The sequence below is a fragment of the Periophthalmus magnuspinnatus genome, chromosome 20 (genome assembly GCF_009829125.3).
Source record: "Periophthalmus magnuspinnatus isolate fPerMag1 chromosome 20, fPerMag1.2.pri, whole genome shotgun sequence".
Classification (NCBI taxonomy): Eukaryota; Metazoa; Chordata; class Actinopteri; order Gobiiformes; family Gobiidae; genus Periophthalmus; species Periophthalmus magnuspinnatus.
In genome coordinates, this window is record NC_047145.1 from 13,134,077 (window position 1) to 13,145,554 (window position 11,478).

General features: G+C 38.1%; 2 protein-coding genes across 2 annotated transcripts; both read right to left on the reverse strand.

The window, feature by feature from the left end:
• Positions 1–1,134: 1,134 nt before the first annotated feature.
• On the reverse strand, positions 1,135–3,717 carry LOC117388301 (coiled-coil domain-containing protein 106-like). Its single transcript, XM_033985815.2, has 5 exons — positions 3,560–3,717; positions 2,823–3,036; positions 2,530–2,742; positions 2,112–2,318; positions 1,135–2,047 (listed from the first exon to the last, which is right to left on the reverse strand). The coding sequence occupies exons 2-5, from the start codon at positions 3,025–3,027 to the stop codon at positions 1,665–1,667; spliced, it is 1,008 nt and encodes a 335-aa protein (XP_033841706.1). The 5' UTR covers positions 3,028–3,036; positions 3,560–3,717; the 3' UTR covers positions 1,135–1,664.
• Positions 3,718–4,080: 363 nt separating this feature from the next.
• Positions 4,081–9,437, reverse strand: anxa13 (annexin A13). The gene is made up of 11 exons (XM_033985993.2): positions 9,339–9,437; positions 8,299–8,374; positions 8,126–8,220; positions 7,431–7,601; positions 7,259–7,292; positions 6,261–6,340; positions 5,976–6,044; positions 5,803–5,904; positions 5,604–5,679; positions 5,226–5,338; positions 4,081–5,129 (listed from the first exon to the last, which is right to left on the reverse strand). The coding sequence occupies exons 1-11, from the start codon at positions 9,351–9,353 to the stop codon at positions 5,010–5,012; spliced, it is 951 nt and encodes a 316-aa protein (XP_033841884.1). The 5' UTR covers positions 9,354–9,437; the 3' UTR covers positions 4,081–5,009.
• Between the last annotated feature and the right edge of the window lie 2,041 nt (positions 9,438–11,478).

Sequence of the window (11,478 nt, forward strand, 5' to 3'; positions counted from 1 at the left end):
CTAATGGGTGTTCTAATGCCTATTAGCATACAGGCTATGACTATTGTTCCTCTTGTTTTGATTTAGGTCTGAGGATGAAGTTATAAATAGGAGATAAATTATGTTTAAGCCTCCCATTCCAGTTCAAAGATGGATGGATGTCTTTCTAAACAAAAACAACAACAACAATAACAAAAACTCTTTAACTCTCCTCTCAAGCCATTTCTTTTCTTTGGCTAAGATCTGTACCTCACTATCTTCAAAGGAGTGGTTAGTAGTTTTGTATAGCAGATTGGGGTCCCAAGCTGCTCTCCCCACGGTGTTGGTACATTCTCTTATGGAGTGACTTTCTTACTCCTCTAATATAATGTTCATTGCAGTCTTCATTACACTGAATATAGTAGACCACATAGCTTTCTTTCTCCTAGATTCTGATTCTCTTTTGTCCTGTTTTTTTTTTATTTTATTTTTTTTTTAGCTCTATTAGTTCTATTGAAGGCCCAATTTGGATTTCCACAAGTAGAGAGGGCTTTCTGCATGTGTTGCTCTTGACTTTTCTTTTCACTTTTTCAAATTGAACTCAAACATTGCAGCACAGGGCTCAAGTGGTTACTACAAGCACGAGGGAGAAGTGAAAGAAGGCCGTGCAGAAATCCCTCTCTGCTGGGGGGCTAAGACATTATTTATCTCCTATTTATAACTCCATCCTCAAATCTAAATCAAAACAAGAAAAACAACAGTGATACCCAATATGCTAACAGATGTGAGAGTACCCAATAGGGGCCTGAACAATAATGCAAAATATGGCTCAGGCACAGTTCACACTTACTGCAGTTCAATAGACCTACTAGCTCACAAACAGCAACTGTAATGAGATAGGTCTGTTAGTTTCAGTGTAGTTAGATTGGATTTTTCTTTTGCTATGGATCATACCTAGACAACTGTGGGCTTACACAGACACCTCATGTGAAACGCAAACAGCAGGAGAGGCTATGGCAACACTCTGCACTCACACTTACCATCGCCCAAGGGTGTCTAAGCACAAGCCCCCATCTGCCCGCACAACTGGTGCCCACTGTTCTGGTCAGCAGGCTCGTAGTAGTCTGTAATCCACATGACAGAGTACTGGCTCGGAGTGATGTGACTCATGGTGTAGCAGCATTTTACCACATGTGTTTATTGTAAAACTGAACACAGTGCACACTATATGAGAAACTAAGGTGCGTATGCTCAGTCTACAGACCTATATGTTGGTGGTATAAAGAGAGGAACAATAAGAATACCAGGGAAGGAACATGACTGTAAGAAAAGCTACAGAGTGAATTGGTGCATAAAAAATCTGATTATACAGCCACCATTTTGGTGTAAATCAAATACTATGAAAACCCCTGATCACAACAAAAGACAGTACTGCCATCCTGTGGCTGTTTCTAAAACTACATACAATAGATTTTCAGTAAGTAAACTTTTCACAAAGTATTGACAGATAATGAGATACAAAATGCTTTAAATATACCAAAATCTGATGAAAAGTAAAAATGCGTCATTTAAGTTAAATATTTAGAATAAGGTCAGTCCAATGCATATTATACATTTAAAATTAATCGTAGCTCCGATGAATGTCTGTTAGTATAAGTATAAGATATATCCCTACAATGAGAAATAAGCCTAAAGTCCTATAGGCTTCATCCTATTAAAATACTGTCAGGCGCACCACCTAGTGGTGGAAGATGACCATGCATCATTAGCCTTGATCTTTTCCCGGAGATGGGCAGTAGCTCCCCATTGGCTTTCATCTGGTCGATTTTTCGGGCGAGTTCTGGATCAGTGTCAATGACCATTGTGCACTTCTGGGCATAGGACACCAGAGTCTCCTCTCCTTGGCGGAACGTGCCCACCAAACGGGTCAGGTCTTTGCCTGCCAGCTGTACCTCTGCTATAGAGGCCGTGTTAGCAATTGTGTTCCTGTCAATCCCATGATGGCGGAAGGCTTCGCTCATGTTCTTTTTCTTGTTAAAGGCAGACAAGACTTGTTTGTAGCGGTGGATGACATATTGGATTCCAGTAGCTAGGGAAGATAGACAAATATATGAAATACACTTAGAGTTAATCACACAGTATATTGATAGTACCTCTTTTCCGGCTGTAGTCCTTTGTCTTCTTGGACTTCTTCTTGTCTTTGTGATGCTTCCTCTTTCTCTGTTCACTGGAGGCGGCCGACACCTCTGAGCCGTCTGAACCTTCACAGTCACTGTTGCTACTGGATGAGGAGCTGGAAAACCCCCGCTCTCTTTTGCGAGATTTAATATCTGAACTATGGGTTTTGCTTGGCCTGGGAACTTAAAAGTGGAGATAAGAAATTATATTAATAATAAATGAATAATGTATTGAATTATCAAATGAAATTAAAATGGTTTAATATAAGTGAGTTATTTCACAAATAGCCTAGAAAGGAATGAGACTCTTCTTCATAGCTAATAATGTGATACAACTGCAATCTTATATCCCTTTCTAATGCTGAACTTGAATGCATAATAATGGCAGACAGACCTTCAGACATTGGATTAGGTGCTGCAAATGTCTGTAAGGAGCGGTTGCTGGTGAGGTTCTCGATCTGATTCCTGAGGAACTGTCGGTCCTGCATCAGATCCTCCACCTGCATCTCCAGGGCAGCGATGCGCTCCTGTTTGCTCTCCAGCATGCACTGGAGCTTAGTGATGGTCAGCAGCACCCTTGGGGGAAGCCCCTCTGTCAATGACACATCTAAAAACAGAGTAGATACTTTTTTTTACAAAAAGTGAAAATGTTTTGAGGAACGGTTAAGTAAATACAATGCTTCATACTGGACATGGCGCTGCTGGGGGTGTTGTCCTGGACCACATCCGAGGGTCCCATCTGGAAGTTCTCAAACTTGATGATGCGCAGGTCATCCTGCTCCTGCTTCATCCATGCTGTGGAGTTTAGCCTGTCTTTGCTTCTCACAGAGCTGGAGTCAATCTCCAAACAGGGAGAGTACGCTGACGCCTCCTGCTGCCACACTGACGACATGACAGCACTCTGTAAAATAAATGTATCCATTTGTGAGGTACAGATTGGGCAATTAGAGTAAGCTGTTTTGTGAGTGTATCGGTGTATTTTGATAATAGGTTACTTTTTAGATGATAAATAATGATGAGGACTCCTGTAGTTTTGAACACAGCCCTAAAATTGCACTTACCTGTTGGTCACTGCTTTGTCAAACCTTTAGCCAATTGTAAAATATTCCTCAAATCTTGACATAACTTTATCCTTGGATTATATGGAGCCAGAGTCCCCTTGAAATTTCAAACCAACAGAAGGTTGCTGTAGTAATCCATCTCAAATCATATTCGGGCCACTTTTATCGACCGACTGTAGATAATCCATGAAATGGTTGTGGCCTCAGTGACGCTATGTTATAAGAATCTTATTGTATTGAAGCTCAGCCATTTTTCCCCGCAGCGGTTTAATTACTCCCCCTAAGATGGAAGCTGTAATTAACTAGGCAGAGAGGAGAAAACGCGGCTAGAAAAGACCAAGGAATGCGTAAAAACAAACCGACCTTACACGGAATCCAATGGGCTGAAAAGACGCTCCACTCCCACTTTGGGTTTTTACACCACCAGCTTGTTCAGAAATCAAAACAGTGCTCGAAATTATCAAATATACAGAACGCGGAACACAAGAGCCGCACGTCTGGCAATGGGCGGGGCCAAAGACTCTGCTGTGTTTAAGTTTGGTCGGATTTCGGAAATACTACCAAGACTACAACCAGAATGTTACCGCCAGATGATAATATTTTTAATGAGGTCTTGATACCTGGTTTTATGATATTCACATTACGTGGTACGATGTATTGGTGACGCTAAATTTTTTTTCTTTTCGAAGATATATTAGATATAGTAAGATCATTCATTCGTTTTATTCTCGAGTCGTCAAATATCTTACGGTATAGAAAGGCAGCAAAGGGTGCACGTCAATTTACAATTTATTATTTACCATTTTCACATGTAAAGCCTAAAAACATTAATACATGTCCTATGAAACATAAAATTCAAGACATTAAATAAAATAATGGAACTATTCAGCTGTTACAATAGACTTTATTAGCAGCTATTCTAAAATCTTTGGCTACAGAGGCAACAAAGTTCAAGTTTTAATGTTCAATGCCATTCATCATTGACAGAATTTGCAAAAGTGGTAAATTTAATGTCTCAGCTGATTGACATTACCAGCACAAGCATGGGGAAAATTATAATGCCAATGTCAATTAACATACAACAGATAGTTACACTCTGAGCATTAACAATAACACAGTTGTATATTAGTATCATTAAAACATAGGCTATGTAGAAGTATAATAGTAGTAAAAGTATAAGAAAAATATAGTGAGTCAATACATATTTTTGTTGTAGACTTCATTTAACTAAATATATAATCTTCCAAGTGCAACTGTGAGGCAACAATTTGCATAACATTTCATTACTTTTACCATTCCAAACATCTTTCTTCATATAACGTGCTATCTACTTTCATCATCTCATATAGTATTCAAGCCTTATGGAGTGATTGCATTAGTTGTACAGAGACAATACTCTATATTTGCTGGATTGTAAAAGAAAATGGCCTATGGTATACAGTGAAGTATTAAATATTATAAATAAGCATTAAATATGTGATTACTGAATCAACATAGTCAAAATGTTGTTGACTGCTGACAGGGTGGCCAAAGTAAATCACCTGTTCACATGTACTTGCATCATTAGTAGTGCTGACATTGTTAAAAATCCTTCATTTAAAAAATAACATAAAGTTGTTAAAAAGGTTAAAAATCTGAGCCCCGAAGAAGGCAATGGGTGACCAGATTGAGGTGGATTTGTCATAAAAAGTAAAAATAAAAAGACAATACAGTTAAAATAGACAATTATGACATTAATCAGCCCTACACTTTCCTACTGTTACACAAGTATTTTGAATCTCACTTGAACCATATTGTATAGGGTGTTACACGGTCAGTGACAGATGGCCAGTAGGAGGCGTTTAAAGTCACCACTGCACTCATCCTTTAGGGCATCCTTCAGAGACACATCATACTTCTCCAGATACATGTCTTTGACGGTCTCCAGGTCATACTGTTATCACCAAGAATAACCAAGAGGTAACCATTATTTATTACACAATCACAAACATAATAATACAAAATTTGTACTATTTTTATTGTGCATTACCTCAGACCGAGTCACAATGATGCGGATAAGTGTGTCTTCATCTGTGCCTGCTCCTTTCATGGCGTCATGCAGTCGTCTCGCAAAGTACAGCTGTGGGTTCTTGGCAACTCTCACTGTAAACAGGAAACGTTGGACTTCACACAGATATAGTCCAATAATAGCACAGTAAAATGTGCCTGTAAAATATCAACTGACGAGTATAAAAGTACAATTTCATTCAATTTTAATCATTAAAGCATGTGTATGAACCCCCGTGCATAATTTTATATAAATGCGGTTTGAGTTATGATAATTGCCAATATTGAACATATTTAAAATAAACATAACAATATACAGTAATAAATATGCCTATAACATAGAAGTACAACTAGTACAAACCAAGGGCTTTATAGCATTTTTTCAGAGTCCCAGAAGTTTCATTCTCAATGGTGTCCAAAATCTCAGTCCCAGACAGCTAAAGATCAAATAAAATGTTAATAAGTAATCCAGAGTCTACTTATTTTGACTGAAGAGCTACATTCAGATCTTGCATATCATGATACACTATATAAATATTTGAAATGCTTTTCCCACATACCTGCTCATATATTTTAAATGTGGCCTGGAGCTGGAGGTAGTTTCTCATGGCTAGAACATAGCTGAAAGTGGACTCATCTGTCCCAAAACGCTCCTCACCAGCCTAGATCAGATTTTGCATGTTAGGTATGAATCTATAAATACTTAATACAACATTCAAATATGAAGTAGCACCTCAAAAAGTGCTGTAGCATCTTGTTCCGCTAGCTCCTCATCCACCTCATACGTTTCATCTCGGTTTCCCTGAAAGAAGTGTTTTGCTGTGAGACATAGGGCCTTCTGTTTGGGTGCGGGAATTCAATCTGGAGTCTGATTTGGTAATGAGAGAGAGAGTTTGGTGTGTTTCCAGCTTGAGCATGCGTTTATAGAGCACAGGGAGAGTGAGAGCTCTATTTCAGTCAGCCAGCCAAATGTTGGGATATAGTTACAATGCTGCAGGAGAAACTCAAGGCCACTCACCTGCAGTAGTGCCATGAGCAGGTTACGAACGTCGCCGCTAGTATCTCCCTCAATGTCAGCCTCCAGATCACGTTCATGGACTAAATAATACAGAGTGGAGAAAAAGTTTAAACGTTCTGTGCATTGATTAGTAGTATCTGCACGATCTGCACTTCTCTTCACTATATCTTATCTTACAATTTACAATAATGGTACATGCGTTAATGTATTAGTTCATCATGATTCAGCTATAATTTCATTATGATTTTGACATTACATTAACAGATCAACCATTAACACATGACTTCACCAGGGATTCACATGGAAATGAAATCATGATGAAGTCATGAATCATGATTAACTGACTCATGTACCATGTAAAACATTAACCATCTTACGAAAATAGCGGAAGTGGATCTTTAGCCAGAATCTAAACTTTTCTATACTAAAATTGAAATGGACCACACCAATTTTGCATGGAAGAGAATATTTTGGTTATGTGTTCAAAGCTTATCCACCAAGATGTGTTTCCAAAAGGATGTTAACAATACAATAGAAACTTCCTTCAAAAGCCAACTGTTTCCTAATCATGACTGATGATGTTGTTGCATACAACAAACATATCAAAGATCTAAGAAAGGTTAACAGGAAAACAGCCATTTGGCAGGACAAAATAAACTATGTTGGCTAAAACCATTACATGATAGGCTCAGATGTATTTTCAAATATTGTAGCAATGGTGTATTACTAAATTAATATATAACCTTAAATTATTGTGGGGGCAAATCTAGTAAAAACACAGATAACTTCAGAAATGTTGCTACAATGAGAAGTTGAATACATATATACATACATATTTTTATGTTTGTCCAGTGGCAGTTAATGCTACTGCATTTGAAATTCTAATAGTTGTATTTTATCCAAAATACATTCAGAGTAGCTCATAACTAATGTGGAGATGGTAACATTGAGTGGCATGATAATTCCTTGTGTTTGTAGGCAGGCAGCTCTAGACCTACCTTGGAAGTAGCATTCCTTGAACATGGCAATGTCCTATAAGAACAAAACAAACAAATGATTTTAATGCATACATCACCACAGCTGATTATAGACAATATTTATATTATAGATTAGATTATATAGACAAGAATAATTTATAGAGAAAGTATTTTAAGAACATTAGAGACTGACATCGTTGGTGGCAGTACAGAGGATCTCCACCAGGACGTCCTCATCTGTGCCGGCCCCCTTCATGGCCTTGCGGAGCTCCTTCACAGCGTAGATGACAGGTGGGTCCAACATCGCCAAGATGGCCTTCTCAAAGTTTCCAGACAGCTCTTTCTTCAACACATCCACCAGCTCCTACAGATAGACAAGCAACATGCAATAACTAACTAGGACATCGTGACTATCATACCAATATATGTGGTTAGAATATCTGATGCTTTTTTTCACTTGACAATAATTAAATAATATGACTGTAATAGTATCGACATGTTACAATATCATATTTGCCACTGCTGTGCTCTATTCATTGTGATAGCTTGGTTTGACACTCGCCGGCAAATGTAATGTTTTAGGAAAAAGCCTTGTCAAACCTTTAGTGCGATCATTATCATCTTATTTAGAAGCCTAGTAATAAATATTTCATGTAGGTTGCACTGGAAATGATCAGAGAATCATGTCATGCATAGTGTCCTTTGCTTTTTTATTCTAGCAAAATGAAATAGTACATTTTAAATCAAGGAGTATGAAATGTGATAATGGATAAATTCACTGTATATTTAGTAAGACGTTTGATATTACTAGATTTACTGTTTTGTTGATACGGACATAATATTGCTAAATAAACAATAATTACTGTGTGTATGTGTACAGTAACTTACATCGTCATATTTATCATAGTAGGCCTGTTTAATTTGCTGCCTCTGAGCCGAGCTGCGGTATGCCAGGATGTCAATGATAGCCTGCTCATCTGTGCCTAAAAATGACAGACAAAAATAATCTTTAGTCATCTTTTTTCACAGCTAACTACCTTTAATTGCTATGTCCAACTTACCCAGCCCTTTGCAGGCTTTTCGGATAGCCTTGATGTCTGCCACAACATCAAAGTCCTCATAGGGCACAATGGTAGGCTGAAGACAGAAGATGAATGTTTTGATTATATTGTGAATGAAACAGATAATTGTGTGGGTAAAGCAATCTTGGTGGGATAGTGATGATAGTAATCCAACAGCAGCTGACAGAGGGGGAAGGGCATGTGACACAATGCACTGTGGAATTCAGGGCTAGAATCTTTAAACAAACTTGATGGGGCCATGTGTAGGCTACATGCTAGTGGACGTATAAGGAGGACCATAGCTGCACTTACATAATGACGCAGTAATAATAACAGTAGGTCCTATGACAGTTTACATTTGTCAGGAATATGTCAAGATACATTTATTTTACAGAACCTTATGTAAGTGGTTACACCTTAAGTCACTTCCACATTTCTAAGCTATTTCCATATACTTTTGTCATTGGTGATAAGTAAGGTCAGTGAAAGTGAAACATTTTGAACACCTCCCCCATCGTGCACCGTTCAATCCACTCTCCACTCCAAGCAAAAGGCTACTCATTCACATCTAACGGAGCTGTGGAGAATTCCGCAGGGGAGTGGCTGTTTTCTTCTGCGTAAAAGTAACACTGAGCTCTACACGATGGTCAGTGAATCGCGCAGAAATCGTATCTGTGCGTTGAAATGCCCAAACAATCGTGTTGTTAATACTATGTCATTTAATAGATAGCATTTAGTTTGAAAACCCGAGATTCACGTACACTATGGTCTTTTTTTTAAAGGGGCACGCTGCACAATTGCGCACACCGTGTAGACGTACCTAGAATTTCAATGCAGAAAAACGAAATAAGCATTGGCTGAGTAAAATTTAAACCGACTGACGTACTCGAGTTAGTATTGGACGTGTTTGCCATAGTAGCTAGATTGACATAAATCTGAGCATGTCGGACAACAAAGCGGTGCGTAAAAGTGCGTAACTTGATCATATTTGTGGAAAATCGTGCCAGTTTAGTTAACAAAATATTAAAACTAGTACTCACTTGACAGTTTCCCATTTTGAGAATAATTTGTCTTGTTGCTGATGTGGTGCTGTGAGATGGAAAGGCTACTTTGGCAAAATTGTTCAAGCAACGGCCCGAGTGGACAGCGCGTCTGACGTCACGACGTACGTTCGTCTGCAAGTTAACCATTTAACTTTAGGATGCGCTGAAGTTAGAAAGGGCGAAAGGAGTCTGAAAAGGGCAGGTTTCAGTCTCTATCACTCCGTTAAATGTTCTGTATGTAGTGACGGGGTGTTCTCTGAAATAGGCCGAGGTCAGTGTTCCTGCAGAACACTGTTAAAATATTTAAACAGAACTTTTCAGCCAGTGCAGTTATGTGTTAATCTTAGAATTGGAAAACACCGGTAAGATATTGACTACTTTGTGATTAGTATCAGGGTCATAGTAGTAAGTATTATTGTATAGCTTAATGTAATACAAAAAATGCTATGTCCATGACACGCTTCATACAGCCACCCTATCAACAATAAAATGACAAACACCAAACTACAATTAGTACAACCATTTCTACACAATTAGACCAACATGGCTTATACAGAAGCATATTACTACCCAATATAACAATATATAAACCTGTATTGGCCTGTTGCTTGCACTTTTTTCAGGCTTCAAAAAGGCTTCTATCAAGTAAATAAAGATGTTTTTTTCCAGACTTTTAAAAAAGACAGGTTGTGTTAGTTGGGCAGGTCCCATATGCTTGTCTTTATTATAACCACAAACATGTAGCCTATATAGACTCTGAAAACAGAAGTTCTTTCAACCAAGTTTTGATAGGCTAGAGTTTGGACTTTTTACTGTTAAAAAATACCAATAATTTTATTAATTTGTATTTATTCAGATTTTCACTAACTACAAAAAAATCTCTTTTATTTCCATAGTTAGTCAGAGTTTCTTTACATCTCATTGACTTGCTTGGCTGAGTCTGCAGCAGCAGATAACAGCAGAACTTTAAACAAGTACGACACCTTGTGGTGATTGGCTACTGTACAGTTCCATGCACAAAACCTGCCTGTTAACAGGCCAACTACCATTAAGTCTGTTTACTACAAAGATAATGCCTGTAGAAGATGTCAGTGGGGGATCTCAGTTATTATGTTGATAATGGACACAAAACTTTTTTGATGAAAAATATGCCTCACCTCAAGAATGCCAATATGCATTTTTTTGTTTTTCTGTAACGACGTTGATTCAAATCTATCCTGACTTCTCTCTGAGAAGGCCCATAGTGAGGCAACGATTCATTCTTGGGATTGGGTCCTGCATCTGACATTAATTGACCTCTTTGAACTTTTGTGTTATTCACAGAATTCAAACTGTGAATTTAGTCTGATTTTCATGCTATGGTTTATAAGAAAGCTATTTAAGTAAGCATGACAAAACATTCCTTTGCATACTTATGTCATAATGTCATATTGTAAGCCAACATTCTTATGAATGCCAACTTAAAAAGAGAGACATTTTTCTTATGTCTCTCAAGCTCTAATTGAATTAGACTAACGGGCAGCGCATGGTTAGTCCCCTAATCAGATGCCTTATAACGTGACCACTCTGTGCAGTCTTGCTCCAATTCACTGTACAAGTGCCGGACGTGACAACAGACAAAATGTTTCCCCTTTACCTTCAATCCCGGTGAGTACTCTAAAGAGTATTTTACTCTAACGTCATGTGATTTATAGCTACGCCCGGGGGATTTTTTTTATTAGCTGCTTTTGTATTGATGTTGGTAGATAGTGACCTCCTAACTGTCACATATCTGAAAGGCTTATCTTTTTATTAGAAATTTGCTTTAATTGTTATTTGCCATCAATCTTTGACTTTAAGAAAAAATAAACTTATCATCTATATCCAGATTTTATGATGGTATTTTATTGTGTTGCATAGTGGGTATAATGTTCAGTAATTTAGTTTCAGTGGATGCCGATGTTGCTGTATGGGCTACTTGAGAGTAATAATTTACTTTTCACAAGCGCGAATTTAAGTGCTACACTACAGGTGCCTTAAAGTAACCCAATCAATGGCCTACCGTAGCCCATAGTAAGCTTGCTGGTCTAGGCTTGTCAGTGCATAGTAATACCCCTAGAGGGCACAATCAGCTTACTTTTTACCTCTTTGACTGCAA